At 41.0% G+C, this 17,340-nt stretch overlaps 2 protein-coding genes across 2 annotated transcripts in view; both read left to right on the top strand.

Annotated features, from left to right (window-relative positions):
* Positions 1-700: 700 nt before the first annotated feature.
* On the top strand, positions 701-1,498 carry ch25hl1.2 (cholesterol 25-hydroxylase like 1, tandem duplicate 2; the record flags this gene model as incomplete). Its single annotated transcript, XM_084335219.1, has 1 exon — positions 701-1,498. One exon carries the CDS (start codon positions 701-703, stop codon positions 1,496-1,498), a length of 798 nt encoding a protein of 265 aa, XP_084191345.1.
* A 3,204-nt stretch (positions 1,499-4,702) lies between these two features.
* Positions 4,703-17,340, top strand: part of LOC311244739 (tetraspanin-3) — a 32,820-nt gene continuing 20,182 nt past the window's right edge. The window contains exons 1-2 of the mRNA XM_084334418.1: positions 4,703-4,911; positions 12,601-12,792. Of these exons, the coding sequence (XP_084190544.1) occupies positions 4,849-4,911; positions 12,601-12,792 (255 nt within the window). The 5' untranslated portion in view covers positions 4,703-4,848. The remainder of the gene's footprint in view (positions 4,912-12,600; positions 12,793-17,340) is intronic.

The following is a 17,340-nucleotide window of genomic DNA, read 5'->3' as shown; positions in this document are numbered from 1 at the left end:
CAACTGTTGGTGGTATCCATCAAGGGCCAGTGGGATTCACAGTCTGGGAATATTCTATTAACGTTTGAATTAAGAATTACGACGAGGATAGTTTAAATCTGACCTGGATTCTCAAAAAATGAAGGAAATTAAATAGCAGAAAGAGTCAAATGAGCTAGTGGAAATACCCTTGAGTGTTAAAAACGATTCATGAAATATGAAAATATTCATATTCATATTATTTAATTATTTTATTTATACATTCAGAAAAACGTGAGATGCTTGTTTTTCCCGGCTCCTCAACCGGTGTAGATTTGTAAACAGCAATACACAATGATCTATACAATCTATACAATACAAGTTCAAGTTTTGTTTTATTTGTCACATATAAGGTACATGTACATGTACAAGTTAGATGTTTCATGAAATATCATGAAATAGCTTATAATTACAAGTAGGCTACAGTTTATTATCATCCAGAAAGGTTCCAGTGATATGTTGCAAGGCCCAGTTACCCTGAGTGTATGAATAATTTGTAGCATCCTGTTAGTTGATACTAGTATACAGTGAGAAAAGCGCAACAAGGCACTCATGCAAAGAGGTCTTTTTCAGATGCGATTCTTCCCTTGAACAATTGCATTTGATGGAATTAACTAAACATTTTTTTACTTCTATCTTTTACATAATGGTTCAAGAAGATTTGCATGTTGGTCTTTTGAGAATGAGCCTGGGGAACGATGACTCTCTGCTACAGCTTCTATGGGACTATGTGAAACTTAATTACAGGGACTCTTTGAGATCACCGCTGTTCCCCATTGTTTTGACCGTCTCTTCATACTTTGCCTTCTGTCTTCCCTACCTCGTCTGTGACATCATGGGGGAGCGGTGGCCTTGGGTTCAGCGATTCAAAATCCAGCCGAGCCGACGACCGACGGCCTCAACGCTGCTACACTGTGCGGGGGTCACCCTGCACAACCACGTGTTCCTCGTGCTCCCCGCGTCGGTGGCTCAGTGGGCATGGAGACCACCCGTGGACCTACCGGACCGTGCTCCCTCCCTGCTGGAGATGCTTGCGGGAGTGACCGGGAACCTTCTGCTCTTCGACGCCCAGTATTTCATCTGGCACCTGCTTCACCACAGGGTCCGCTGGCTGTATGTCACGTTCCACGCGATCCATCACAACTACTCGTCTCCCTTCGCTTTGGCCACACAGTGTCTGGGCGGCTGGGAGCTGGTCACGGTGGGCTTCTGGACCACCCTGAACCCCGTCATCCTGGGGTGCCACCTCCTCACCACCTGGGTCTTCATGGTGCTGCACGTCTATGTGTCTGTCGAGGATCACTGTGGCTATGACTTCCCCTGGTCCACATCTCGGGTGATACCCTTTGGCATCTACGGAGGGCCCAGCAAGCACGACGTGCACCATCAGAAACCACACACCAACTTCGCGCCCCACTTCACCCACTGGGACAAAATATTTGGCACACACGCGGAATTCAGCTTTTCTAACGCTCAGTAGCAGTAGTAACTACTGCTGGTGGCTGAAGACCTATGTGTGTGTGTGTGTGTGTGTGTGTGTGTGTGTGCGCGCGCATAGGCTTAGTTTTAAGGGGGGGGGGGGTTGCAGGGGACTTGTCCCCCTCAATATTGAAAAGAGGTAAATTTGACCCCCTCAAAAAAATATAGCTATTATGAAAGACAACCCCCTACCTAAAATAGGTACATAAAAGAAAAAGAAAAAAAGGGGTCAATCATTTATATATCCTTCTTACCTGTAACCATATATTAACCAACCCAAAATATGTGTGATGTGTTTTGAATGCAGAAAAGGCACAATTTGGTGCATAAAAGTACACCAGAATACAGAACATTTAACGTTTGAATTGAGTCAAGTGTGTTATATAAAATGTCTGGGTGAGTCTTTGCTGGAGAGTGTCAGATTGCTTTACTATGAAAGTGATCCTCATTCCTCTCAACATAAATAAACATGGCTTGACCTACTGTACCTTTCGGTTGTGTCATGTTTCAAACATGCATTTCTTTAGGGAATTGAGGTACAAGCTAAGCCTTCTATATGGCTCAGGAATCAGAATTGTTTAAGCTAATTTGCCTAATCCATGTAAAAAAGAAAGTAGCCTATAGTAAATGTATACTACACACACAAGAGAGAGGGAGAATAGCTTATAGCAGACTTAATGATTTTACAATATTTTTGCTAATGAAGTGAAATGTTTATTATCGTCAAAAATCCAGTTAGTTTTTATAGTGTAACTTTAGGCTATTTCATTGATCATCAGCTTGTGACTGCAACTTGTTCCTGTTCACGGACGACTCAGCCCTGCTGGTCTCTGACAAGAACAAGTTACAGGTTGAAAAAGCCCTCAGCTCTGAACTCGGTCTGCACCTGGCTCGCAGATAACAAACTATCATTACACCTGGGTAAAACAGAGTCCATTCTCTTCGGAACAAATAACAAACTCAGCAAGACCGACAGTTACACAGTGGGTGACAATATTGTCACAAGGAAAGATGAAATTACATACCTGGGTTCCATCCTAGAGGCAAATCTTTCCAACAAAATGGCATCCAATATAATCAAAAAAGTCAACCAACGAACTAGATTCTTGTACCGGATCTCCTCTCTGGTAAACAAGAATACCCTGAAGACTCTGGCAGGAGCACTAATTCAAGGGTACTATATATGCTTGCACCCAGTGGTGCATTATTGAAATCATCTGGGGTGACACGCACCACGTGCACGCGCGCTCCCGGCGCGTGCACACGCTCCCGCGAATGCACATTTAATGTCCCCTCGTTTGAGCACAGACTACAGACAGTGCCTAATTTCCTCTACGAATGGAATGTAACACATGTCTTCACAACAAGTTAGGTGTGAATGTATCTGAGAACGTATTTAACACACCTGACGACCGGTGCTATTGATATGCAAATAGCGAGTACTTATCATGGGGTGGCACGGAGTGCAACCCCGTCCCATGAAGAACGCATGCCTGCTTGCACCTCATGGTACCAAAGCACCTCAAAGGCGCTAAAAACAAGATTACAAACATCACAAAACAAACTGGTCAGACTACTTACTACTTGACCTTACTCCTAGAACCCACCTCACCCCTGCCCACTTTGACTACGATGGCCTAGAGTAGACGACAGAGTACAGCAACTTGCAATGGGCCTGGTCTACAAGATACACTACACCACACAGGTACCCATGGCATGTACATGTCCAAATACTTCCCAAAGGTCAGTGAATACCACGCCCACAACACCAGAGGGAGTTCCACAAATCATGTGCAACCCAGATTCGGCACAAACAAGGGACTAAACACATTTAGCAATTATGCCACAACAATGTGGAACGCCCTACCCACAGCCGTAAAAAGATGTGATGCCCTACCCACATTCAAAACCGCTCAACACTTTCAGAGCCCTTGCTTAACCTTGATTTACCCGTTGAATGACAGCATCCACTTCAATGTTAGCTTAAAAACGCCTAATCTATGTTTTAAATTATGGCTATGTGTCTAATCTGCCCGTCGCTTTATCAATGACTCGTTTGCAGTCAACATTGTCGAAGCGGATTGTTTTTTTAACGGTTCATTTTCGTTTTATAGCATTTTGAAAAGCCCTCGTTTTCAAGGAAAATATAAAGATTCCATGATAAAAGACATTTACTGGAATATTCTAGAATACACAAAAACGTTGTCATTTTTCGGCCTATTTATTAATCGTTTTCAAATAAACGCTAGATTATCGATATGTGTACATATACACGCTATGCACGCGAGCTGAAAAATCGATTATCTTATTTCCTCATCAGCGATCGCGCACACACAGACACATCACACATAGGGCAAACGCTGAGATCTCAGCGAATACAACTCTGATTATCCCAAGACTGGTAAAATAGATTCCTTACCTCAGATCAGATGTTCTCCAAAAAGATCATTCCAATTCCTGATTGCCATTCCAAATATCTATCACGCTTATTGATTGAGTATTGGCTGCTGTGAATATATATTCCAGGCTGATTCCTGTCCCGCGATGACTTCCATGTTGATCAGACTTCTTGCCAGCACAAGGAACCAGCTGGCTCCGCCTCTACATATCTACAGATCCCAGGTCTGACCTGCAGTTACACAGGGATAGACGAAGGGGATCCGGTACAAGAATCTAGTTTGTTGGTTGACTTTTTTTATTACCTTGGATGCCATTTTGTCACAGGAAAGATTTGCCTCTAGAATGGAACCTAGGTATGTAATTTCATCTTTCCTTGTGACAATATTGTCACCCACTGTAACTGAGAAGCTGTCGGTCTTGCTGAGTTTGTTATTTGATCCGAAGAGAATGGACTCTGTTTTACCCAGGTGTAATGATAGGCCAATTCAATTGTACCAATTCTGCAATCTGTTAATAACGTTTTCAATCAATCATCATTGAATGTAGAGAGAGAGAGAGAGAGAGAGAGAGAGAGAGAGAGAGAGAGAGAGAGAGAGAGAGAGAGAGAGAGAGAGAGAGAGAGAGAGAGAGAGAGAGAGAGAGAGAGAGAGAGAGAGAGAGAGAGAGAGAGAGAGACTCAGCTATTTTCGCAGGCCAGTGCTGCTGACCCCCCCCCTCTCTCTCCCTCGCTCTGGCAGGTTCATCGTCACGTGACTGTGTTACCAGCTGGTGCGCCCATGCGCCTTGCTGCATGTTGTGGTGGCGCTGCTGTCGGACCAGTCGAACGGGGACGCGGGGCATGGAGTACATTTGTTGGAATTGACTAGGACATGATTGGATATATAAACGTTTTTTATTACCTAAAAAAAATAAGAAATACATAGCGGTTACATTGATTTCCCTGACTTAAACATGGGGCAGTGTGGCATCACGTCGTCGAAGACCGTGTTGGTATTTCTAAACCTCATATTCTGGGTAAGTTGGAACGATTATCGACGCATAGACGACTTCCGTTACATGGAGCTCGTGAGGGGGCGGGGGGCTCAGAAAATGAACTAATTCATTAAACCCAGTCATTCACGCGCTCCCTCCCCCAGATCTCCCATGAGCTCAAAATACCGGAAGTGTTGCGGAGGTCTATGCGCCACAGTGTGCTAGCTAGCATTAGTTAGCTGTGTGGGATAACTGACCTTTGTTCCACCTGGAAAGGAACCGTTTGAAAGTTAATACGAATAATTAATCAAACGTTACGTTAGCTGCTCTCTCACAACCACTGTCTACTATACATTAGTCCAACAATGCCAATCATTTCTGTTCACAACAACTAGCGTCAATGACCAGCTGGATCACACTGATCATGCAGGACAAGATCAGAGCAGCCACAAAGTTCGCCTCGTTTCTGGGACAGCATAACGTTTTTATTTGTAGGCGTGCACGGTACATGTACCATTGCAAGGAGTAGTAGCCAGCCAGCAATTACAATAATTATATATTCAAATAAATTATGATTAAAGATGCTGTACTTTTCTGGTTAAAATAATTGTTCTCTACATTCCGACAGCCATCATTGATATGGAGTGTCTGGTGAATAACATGGGTTTTGATTGATTGATTGAAAAGTTTATTAACAGATTGCAGAATGGGTACAGTACAGCTCAATACATACAATTGTTAAGAGGATGCAGACCTGAGAAAGACTTTCGTCTTGTTTCCATCAGGGTCCTCCATTTTCAATTCATCATATGACACACGACATACAGATAGACAGTACTGCTACATAGATACATTTATGACATACCAGATTTTCAAATACAGTACTGTTTGTGATACTAAAAAAAATCCAGAAAAAGAGTGTATATACATTTGACATAGAAACTGCATTGGGGGAGGTTGGGTAGGTGGGGTGGGGCTGTACATTGGAGGTAGGGGACACACACTGTACATTGGAATACTGACCTACATTTGACATAGAAACTGTACATTGGAGGAGGTTGGGTAAGTGGGGTGGGGCTGTACATTGGGGGGGGGGGGGGGGGGTACATTGGAATACTGACAAAGCCATGCTTGGTCATTATTCTACAACTGGGTTAGGACATTTGTAGGGGCCAGTTTTGAATTGCAGTCTCCCGTAGGTGTTCTTTGAGAGTGTTTTTGAAGGTGGGTAGTGATTCACATTCCTTTACAGCTTTGGGTAGGGCGTTCCACATTGTTGTGGCATAATTGCAAAACGTGTTTAGTCCCTTGTTTGAGCCGGGTCTCTGTCCTTCCGCTCTGCAGTAAACTCAAACTACATGTTCTGGTATCCCTTCCCACTTTATCCAACCAAGAGAGAGAACCCTAGATATTTTAAAATCTTGCCAAGCCAAGCTCACTGCACTCGTAGATTATTTTAATTGTTTCAAGGACACATTTGCTAGTTTTTATTTATTTTTTCTCTCTCCTGATTGGATAAAGTGGGAAGGGATACCACATGTATTTTCTGTTTACTGCAGAGCAGGAGGGACTGGGATACCCATGTTACTGACCAAACACTATCGGTATATCAGTGAGGGCTGTCAGAATGTAGAGCTACTTAACACTTATTTTACTTACTTAGATAGCAGCACATTTAAGCTGCTGCGTAGATTGAGTAGAGTTTTTGATGGATGCCATTATCCCAGACTAATGTTACCTTGCTTACAAGTTACAACTATCCTGCATGTGAAGAGTATAATGGTATTTATCAGCTGATGTATTCAGGGGCGTAGCTGGGGGGGGGTAGCTTAGGATGATTCCAAGGGCCCAGCACTGAGGGGGGGGCCCCAATTTTTTTTTTTTTTTTTTTTTTTTTTTTTTTTTTTTTTAAACTAGACATCACTCGGGTGTATTATTGATGCTCTCATTGATACTATGTTTGTTTCTGAAGTGTGTGTGTGTGTGTGTGTGTGTGTGTGTGTGTGTGTGTGTGTGTGTGTGTGTGTGTGTGTGTGTGAGATATATAGAGAGAGAGGGGGGGCTTTGGTAGACTATTGCATTGGTCCATTCATTGAAGATGAACACAATGCGACATCCTTTACTAGGCTCACCCACCAACAGTGCAGGTGCTGAACTGCTGATCCGAATGTATAGGAAAAAACCATATTATGCGTTTTCATCAATAAAAAAATGGCAAAAAAAAACACTGGGGGCCTACAAATACATTCTTTCATGGGGCCCAGAATCTGGAGCTACACCCCTGCATGTATTGTCCACACAAGGGCTAATCAATATTTTCTTTACCCCCCAATCATTGACAATACTTTACTCAAAGCCAGGGATAGTATGTCTTGATCATCCTTGGGACTGAGGGATGCACGACTATAGTGATACTGGATATCAGGCCAACAGCAGACTATATAGGGCATCAGTATCAGGAGAATCCCCCCAGTGCTAGGATCTTACACCAAGAGCAATGCAACTAAATTACTATACTTTTCAGTAAACATAATGGATCAAATCTGTACTTTTTTTTTTTAATATTTTTTTTTTTTTTTTGGTTTATCTTTTTTTATTGGAATAATTTGTACAGATTTATACATTTCAGTTATCCAAATTATACAACTTCCATTTCCTTCCCCATTCCTATCCCCTAATCCCACCCCATCACACCCAGTGAGGGCGACGACAAACCTGTTCCACCCCAGGTGAAAATCTGCATAAAATGTATACCTAGGTAAATGGAATATTGCTCCACTTCTACAAGGGCTATTTGCATATTCTTGGTATCTAGGTACATCTATGGACCTCAGTGAATGTATTCACAGTGTCAGAAATATTGTGTCTATTACTAGGCTTGCTTAAATTGTGATGAAACAAAGGAAAATATGAATTATGATTTTTCTTTTCATCTTTGACAGTGAATAACACCATGATAATAATGACCAGACTTAAAAAACTGCCACTGACCTCGTTCAGTACCCTCTTGAGATCATGTGTACAAAAAATCTAAGGAAATTAATAAAGGGAAGATGATAAAACCGAAGGTTCTGTATATACAGTACTGAATTCTCCCATCCGGACCAATGCTATTTGAAATATTATTATAGAATATACGCTTATACATTACCTTATTATAGCCAATTCGCACATTTATATATATATACATATAGTATCTTTCAAATGCCCGAGTTCAATTTGGATTTAGTATCACCAGGCGTGCATAATAACAGATAATGTTATTGTACTGTAATTTACTGTAGTTTTAAATTTTTCTCACAGTGCAACCATTTTGAAACTAATTTCAGATCTAATTGTTCCTACATGCTAACAATATGGAGGAGAAACTAACTGCGTTTCAATATTTGTCAAATCGTTACCTTTTGTGGCTTATTATCGCAAATTATTATATTTATTGCCATATTCATAATTAAACTCTGAACTTTGAACCCCCATAAAACTTGAAGGGAAATGTAGTTCGGAAAAATGTCAATGCTGACCCACAGCTATGAATGCCCTCGACAAAATGGCCGCAAAAAAACTACAATTTTGTTTTTTCAAGATTTTCAAAATGGTCGCCGGCTCGGATTATAGTTCTCCAAAACGAGAAGGTAAAACCATATTATGACACTTTTAACCTATTGCTAACCTATTGCCAACCTAACGTTTTACATTCTACATGCTTTTGTGACATGTTAGTGATGTTAATACTTGAAAACGGTTGATTTTAAAATCGCTAATTATTTCCATCACTCATAAAAATATGCCTATATGATCATAATGTCAAAATGGGTCGGTACCGACCCCGTGGGGGGGAACAGGTTTTTAAATAATTAAACATAAATACAGATGTGACAGACAAAGCTACGCAAAAAGAAATGAAGTAAAATTAAAAGAAAACAAGAAAAAATATAAATAGGAAAGACAGTAATAATAATATATAATATAACTATAAGTAATACTCTCCATTTTAGTAGCGTAATTTCCAGATGGTAAAACAAATAAAATGGAAAGTAAATTTAACACCCTTAGCAGACCACCACAATGCCATCTCCCCAGCCATACGTGGGCTAGCAGTGTCAGGAAGGTAGATGGGGGATGGAGGGGGGTCATGGGGTCCCAAGTTTGGAAGGAGTCATATGGGTTTTGAAATGAGATAGGAAAGGCTGCCATGTTTTGTGGAAGGTATCTGTGTGGCCTTGTGTTGTAAATCTGATTTTCTCTATATGTATAAGAGACATAACATCCCTCATCCAGTGTAAGTGTGAAGGGGGAGTGGCTGCCTGCCTTCCAGTTGAATAGGATGAGGCGTCTGGCAATGAGTGAGGCAAAGGCCATGGCATTGGATTGCCCAATAGATATTGCAGCGTTCTCCGGTGTCAGACCAAATAATGCAATAAGAGGGCATGGGTCAACATTCATAAAAAATATGTCTGAATAAGATAAAAAAATGGAAGTCCAGAAAGGGGCCAGTGCTGGACAATGCCAAAACATATGAATAAGTGAGCCAGGGGCTTGGTGGCACCGGTCGCATGTGGGATCCATGCCAGGGTTTATCTTTTATTTTATTTGTATTCTTTTTTTACTATGTTTCTCTGCCTATTGTCAGCGACTTCGGGTCCTTGAGAAGCGCTATATAAATAAAATGAATTATTATTTATTTACTACTAAGTATATGTACATATCAGCAGTTAAAGTGGTAGCCCCCCCAAGGGGCGACTGTAGCTCAGGGGGGTAGAGCGGTCATCTGGTAATCGTAAAGGTTCCCGGTTCCAGCGTGTCGAAATGTCCTTGGGCAAGACACTTAACCCCAAATTGCTCCCGATGAGCAGGTTGGCACCTTGCATGGTAGCCCCTTTCGTGACTGTGATGCACACCAACATGGTTTGGCCGAGTGAATCCACAGTCACTTGCTACTCCATAGCAAACCAACCTAGATTTACCATGAAGAACTGGTTCTGCCCGAACCGTTCGTTATACAAGTATCACAGAGAAATTTCAAAGGTACTCACAGTTGCATGAGGGTTTCGGACAGAGAAGCGTGATGGTTTGAAAGCTTGGTGTTGCTAATAAACATTTTAAATAATTTTTATAAACATGTAAACATCACAGAGGCGGCGTTGCATTAAAATGTCTTCTCTTCTCTTCTGCATTTGTGACATGCCTGTGCTTTTGTGACATGCCTGGTGCGCCCAGCAATCACAGTGCAGGCATGTCACAAAAGCAGTCTAGGGCTGTCTTAAATGCTTCGAAGCTTCGAACGTTCGATTCGATGGCACAAGCTTCGAACATTAACACTTTGACTGCCATGAAACGTCTTTTCACGTCATTGCTGGCCATGCTCAAGTTGCCGGGGGACGCTGTACAGCGTCCTTATATCAATATTTCAAAAATCTGCGATCGGATTCATATGTCCCCTCCGCTGGCCTGAGATCCACCAGCAGGACCCACTGAGCTCTCTGGCGGTTCAGGAGCGCCATCTGGTGGCCGATCGGCGCAATCGCCAAACAGGATGTTGAATAGAGGTTGTCATGACGACCGTAGTACTTCCGGGCGCTCGCTATAGTTCATGGGACTCTGGCTCGTCACGCTACACGGTGATCGATTGGCAATAACTCGATAAACAACATGATTTGGACGTATATACCATTATACAAGCTGGAGATGGACCGGGTAAAAATATATCCCATAATGATAAGATTTCTACTCGACGATGATCGCCCAACGGCGCGCGGAGACTGGGGTGAGTTTCAGCGTGTAACGTTACCGTCTTCGATACTAACTGCTATTATCAACATTTGACCCACATTAGATGATTGGTATAACGCTGCCCACGGAATTATAAACGCCCCCTCGCCCATCCGGTCAACATCAGATGACGTGTAGTAACTTCTAGAAGTACGTCTAGTTGGAATTTTTTATATCGCGCTGATTGCCATCAAACTGTATTTCATCATCAATATAATGCATTTGGGGCTATATATCACGTTCTGGAGAAAGCTGCAGAAAGAGATGAAAACATACTTATACATTAGACCATACTTTACTATGAATATGTGAATGAAAAAGTTTAACGTTGCTACACAATGAACAATACATATAGGACTTTGAATGGGCCCTAATAATGGCAATGTAGCAATAGAATTTAAAAAGTTATAGCCCTGCAAAGAAGGGGACTTTCTCCATAGACAAATAGCGCTGGCAATCTATGGTATATCATGAATTTAACCTTAGGCAACCAAAGTGTTAAAAAAAAAAAAAAAAAAAAATCAAAAAAAAAATGTTCAATTTTTTTTTTTACTTCGATTTGTGTGTGTGTGTGTGTGTGTGTGTGAACTACCCATCCCAGTTAGGACAGCCCAATCCCGTCCAATCTTTCGCCGTCGACTAAAGACTCACTTCTTCAACCATTATCTGAAATGATAAAAAAAAAAAAAAAAAAAAATCTAACCGTGACTAACCTTACTGTCATGCACTTGTCCTAATAAACTAACCTACACTGTAACACGCAACACTTTGATGAACATTGTTACTCAGCTGATAGAGTTGTACCCTTCTTGCTGTCTTGTCGTACAGAACTTGTAAGTCGCTTTGGATAAAAGCGTCAGCTAAATGACTAAATGTAAGTGTGTGTGTGTGTGTGTGTGTGTGTGTGTGTAGGTGTGTGTGTGTGTAGGTGTGTGTGTGTGTGTGTGTGTGTGTGCGCGCACCTTGTAGAATTCCACACATAAGAAAGAAAGATACTGGGATGAATAAACAAAATAGGAAATAAAATGTAGAAATGCATGCAATACATAAATAAATATGAATCTCCATATATGAAATATAACATTTAGATAAGGTGCTACTGAGATGTTTTGGTGAGTTCTTTGTTTTTTTGTGGAAGTTGCCCTTCTTAAAAATGCATGAACATTCACTGATAATTGGTCTGTAGTGGAGTCTACAAGGTCTACATTGCCGGACCATGTAGAATCCGGACCTTGTAGACTGACATAATTCTGTGCATAGTTTAGTCTACACAGGCCATATTTCAAATAATCAAAATCTTACTTCATTCATCTTAAACATTCTTGATTTGGGGGATTGGTAGTTCCCATGAAATCTGAAGTTGTTCAAACGACAACAGCGATCCACCTTGAATTAAATCACACAGCCGAGTGAAACCTTGTTGGATGCGTCAGTCACGAAAGGGGCTACTTAATTAATTAATCCAACCCACTTTATTTATAGAGCACATTTAAAAACAACAACGTTTACGAAAGTGCTGTACAAGTCCCACAACATAAGATAAAAAAAAAAAAAAAAAATTTTTTTTTTTTTTTTCGAAGCTGCGAATTAAAATCGAAGCTCGGCCCCGAAGCTTCGATTGCCAAAAAAAGCTTCGAAGGTCAGCCCTAAAAAGCACAGGCATGTCACAAATGCAGAAGAGAAGAAGCCATTTTGATGCAACGCCGCCTCGGTGATGTTTACACGTTTATAAAAATTATTTAAAATGTTTATTAGCAACGCTGAGCTTTCAAACCATCACGAAAGGGGCTACTTTGCATGGTTGCCTCCGCCATCGGTGTGTGAGTGAATGGGTGAATGTGAGGAACAAAAATTGTAAAGCGCTTTGGATAAAAGTACTATACAGTAAATGCACCCTTTACCCCACACCAACACACACACACTTTGATTATAACTAACAAGTGTTTCCCTGTCCTCCCATAGGCGGCTGCTGGTATTCTATGCTACGTCGGAGCCTACGTCTTCATCACGTACGACGACTATGACCACTTCTTTGAAGATGTCTACACCCTCATTCCTGCTGTGACCATCATTGCGGTGGGAGCCCTCCTGTTCCTCATCGGCCTCATCGGATGCTGCGCTACGATCCGAGAGAGCCGCTGTGGCCTCGCAGTGGTCAGTGGTTATTCCTCAGTGGCATCAGTGTCACAGTTAAAGGGTCTTAGTCCTATTTGTTACTGAGTGACCAATTATGTTGTCGATTGTCCTTTCTTAGCATAATCCATACTTATGCCTAATTTATACTCTGACGTCAAAGTGGTTGCAAAGGTTGCAGCGAACCTGCTGAGCTTCTGCAAGCCTACCGGCGAGGCCTACATGCAGCTGTCCAAAAATGTAACTGCGTGTCAAATCGACGCAAGCTGACGTAGACAGCGGAGAGCTGTGATTGGCCGCTGCCCTGAGCTGGGCCTGACATACTTCCGTATTTGCCATTTATCATCTCGGGAGCTTGGTCGGAGCATTCCATTATCGATCGTAATTAACTACATTACAAACATGGACCTAATCGGAGAAAGACTGGCTGAGGAAGTCCGAAAATGTAGCCATTTGTAGAACACAACGCAGCACGGCCACCTAGTGGTTAGGCGGCGTACTGCAAGCCACGCATTGTACTAAGCTGACTGAAGACAACTGAAATCTACTCCACACAGTGCACACAAAGTGGATTTCTGGTCTCAACTGTTTCAGCGTGTGACATCAGGGATTCATCAGCTGTGATTGATCAAATTTTCAGCTAATTCTTAGCTAACGCTGCAACAGCATATCAACTGTAGTTCAAGTAGCGGTTCCCTGGTGACACATAAACATTCCATGAAACCATTTCATAGACTAACTTGGATAAAAACTATGGGGGTAGATTTCTATCAAAAATAAACAAACGCAAAAGTAGAATCCATAATCGTAAAGTAGAATCCACAATCGTAAAAACTATCCACACACACACACCTCAGAATCCACAATCATAAAAACGATCCACACAAACACACCTCAATTTGTGTTTCATAAATCATAAAAACACGCTTGATTTGTTTATATTTACGTACGGAATTCTAAAAACAGCTTGATCTGCTTAGATTTACGTACGGAATTCTAAGGACACACTTGATCAACTTGGAGTTACATACGGAATTTTGAGACAAATATTTCGCTGTTTTCCCCGTGGGGATTTGTGTGTGACGCTTCTTCTTCTTAGAGGTCTATCAAAAATAAACAAACGCAGAAGTAGAATCCACAATCGTAAAAACGATCCACACAAACACACCTCTCAATTTGTGTTTCATAAATCATAAAAACACGCTTGATTTGTTTATATTTACGTACGGAATTCTAAAAGTTACGGACAGAATTTTTAGACAAATTTTCCACTGTTTTCCCCGGCGGGGATTCGTGTGTGAAGCTTCTTCTTCTTCGGCGCTACCGAACACGGCCCGGGGTGTCTCTGGCTCATGAGCGCTACCAGTGGCCAAAATCGCACATTATCTTTAGCCATCATTAGGCATCAACATTTCATTATGAAAATGAATGCTCAAAGTATATATAGTACCATTTTGAAGATAACAAATAGGGCTTTCAAATGATATAAAATATCTGTATGATTATCATGATTATTATTATTAATATCTTTCATATTTGATACAGAAATTATTACAAGAATCTTGTCCGGGGCCACCACATTTCAACAAACTGCATTTTCAACCACTTTACTGACAAGCTAGCAGGAAACTTAGATGGTAAGGGATATAGACAATTATGTGGGCAATATAGAACAGCTGACAGATTAGAAATATAATTTATTGTTCAAAAGTTATGATAATTATAGTGATAGTAATAAAACAATTCCGTCTGAAAATTAACTTGAATGGGTTTATGATGAATATCTGTTTGTGGGTATGCTCAAAGTAATATATTATTCATATCTTTCATATTTGATACAGAAATTATTACAAAAATCTTGTCCGGCCACCACATTTCAACAAACAACTGCATTCTGAATTAATTTAGCCTTGTAGTTTCTAATCCCATCGTTTATTAGTTATATTTGTATTGATTAAACATAAGTCAGTTACTGTACATGTCAAATATGCTAAGGTAATTAGCTTTAACTTATTGCTTATGGAGCAGTGTCCCCATTTATCCCAGATGAGTTGATGAACACTCACTGCAGCTTTATTATCTAAGAAATACATACAGTATATAATAATTGTAACATGTTTTTTGATGTTTTGGTGTAAATCTAATATAATATATAATCTATAAATGCTAAATGATCTGATAAAGTATACAGTATTCACATGAGGTGCTATAGGTTCCTAGTTGGAGGTCTGGTAGCAGTCCCTGCCCACTGTTGTGGAGTCTGATGGCCGCTGGTATGAAGGACTGGCCGAGGCGGTGAGTGTGGGGGGGGGGGGGGGGGGGGGCTTCTCATCTTGACTAGCTCGTCATAGAGGGGGTGGGAGGGATTCTCCAGGATAGCAGCCAGCTTCCTTCTCATCCTCCTCTCTGCCTTTAGATTGGCAAGAGTATAGGGTTTTAGGATGAGGTGGTCATATAAGTTCCTTGGGGTACACCTGAACAATAAACTGGACTGGTCGGACAACACAGAGGCCCTCTACAGGAAGGGACAGAGCAGACTGTTCTTCCTGAGGAGACTCCGGTCCTTCAATGTTTGCAATAGACTGCTGCAGTCATTCTACCAGTCTGTAGTGGCCAGCGTCCTCTTCTATGCTGTGGGGGCTACATCAAATCGAGGGAATTTGAATTTGAATACAGAAAATTATCACTAAAGTGCTATCTGTTGCAGCTGCAGTTTTCCCTAAAAATACCATATTTGGATAAGTTTGACAATTTCTCAAAACTGAAAATCATTCTTTTTAAAATAGTCTTTAATATGTCTTTGGTAGCTTTTTCATTTGTTTATTGGACAAGTCCGGCAGAGAGGAAGGATGGGAGAGAGATATGGGGGAAGAAATTCAGCAAAGGTCAGGACGGCCACGTTGCACTGCAGCAGTTACATGGTTCACCACCCTGGTGCCCTGAAAATCATTATTTAATAAAACACAGAAAAGTTCAAGTTCAAGTTTGTTTATTATTTGTCATACAGACAGAATACCTTGCATGAAATGTTTCTTTCTGTTCTGCTCCTGAGAGTGTGCTAGACAATAACAGATAAATAGAAAGTCAAGAGTCAAGTAAAACAAGTGTAAACAACAATTGTTCAGTATACCTCTATTTACAGTATGTACATCTGGTACAAAAATGGTGAGGTAGGATGCATGTTTTTATGATTTATGAAATACAGATTGAGTGGTGTGTGTGTGGATCGTCTTTACGATTGTGGATTCTAAAAGGATCACCAAGTTACTCTGGAAAAAGAACCCCTTTACAGACAACATTGAGACGAAGCTTCCTGACACATCTCCATCCAAACTCTTGGAAGAACTAATTTAAATTTAAATCTCATCTGATACCACCTGGAGAGCTCGTTTCAGTGAAGTGCCCCTGGAAACATTTTGGTCTGAGTGTGGTGCTGAGTACCAAGTATCTCATGATGCAGCAGTTAAAAGGGGACATGCATTGCTATTCCTTCACTATTTGGGCAATTTTACACAATTCCTGTCAGTCTATGGAAGACATCTGTAAGGTTTATTTAAAAAATAAAATCAGTTTTATAGGCCAAGTCATATTCTTATTTTAACCTCCACTGTATTTTTTTTAATAGCGTTAGCGTTTTAAGGGAGCCTACTTGTAGAGCCTACTGTCCTGACTTATTTTTTTTCTTTTTAAGTTTTAAAGTTAAATGCATAAATCTGGTGCACTTTGAGAGCAAAATTAAAAGGCTAGATCTATGATGAACGTTGTGCTCGAAACACAAAATCGACTAGAGACTACATTTGAGCCATCAAAGAAATTAATTAATATATAAAATTTACAGAAATCAGTCTCAAGACGGAACGCTTTAATGCCTGTATATATAATATATGAAAAGAAAACGTTAAACTCTGGTTACCTGATCAGCTTGTGATTTGTGTCTATGTGCACAAGGTACTTTGGACAGGGCACAGAGTATGTACACCTGATGACGCATCCCAACTGAGTCATTCTGGACAAAACCCCAAGACTGTCCACACGGTACATGGATGCTCTGACTCTGTCCCATTGCAGACGGTGTCCCTGTGCCTGCAGACTCCCTTTCACAAGTCGATAGCCGACATGGGGCATCCTCGTCTTAATTTCTGTGACCATTGCATCCAGCTCTTCATCGGTACAGGTGGTGTACAATGCCCTGACTGATATGTTGTTGTCTTGCATCCTTCTGTAGAGGGTGGCATATGACTAGGGCTGACCTTCAAAGCTTTTTTTGGCAATCGAAGCTTCGGGGCCGAGCTTCGATTTTAATTCGAAGCTTCGGGAAAAAAAAAAAAAAAAAAACGTTTTTTTTTTTTTTTTTTTTTTTCTTATGTTGTGGGACTTGTACAGCACTTTCATAAACTTTGTTGTTTTTAAATGTGCTCTATAAATAAAGTGGGTTGGATTAATTAATTAAGTAGCCCCTTTCGTGACTGAGCCAACAAGGTTTCACTCGGCTGTGTGATTTAATTCAAGGTGGATCGCTGTTGTCGTTTGAACAACTTCAGATTTCATGGGAACTACCAATCCCCCAAA

This window comes from Notolepis coatsorum (genome assembly GCF_963971535.1).
Source record: "Notolepis coatsorum genome assembly, chromosome: 18".
NCBI classification, from domain to species: domain Eukaryota; kingdom Metazoa; phylum Chordata; class Actinopteri; order Aulopiformes; family Paralepididae; genus Notolepis; species Notolepis coatsorum.
This window is presented reverse-complemented; position numbering and strand designations above follow the sequence as displayed.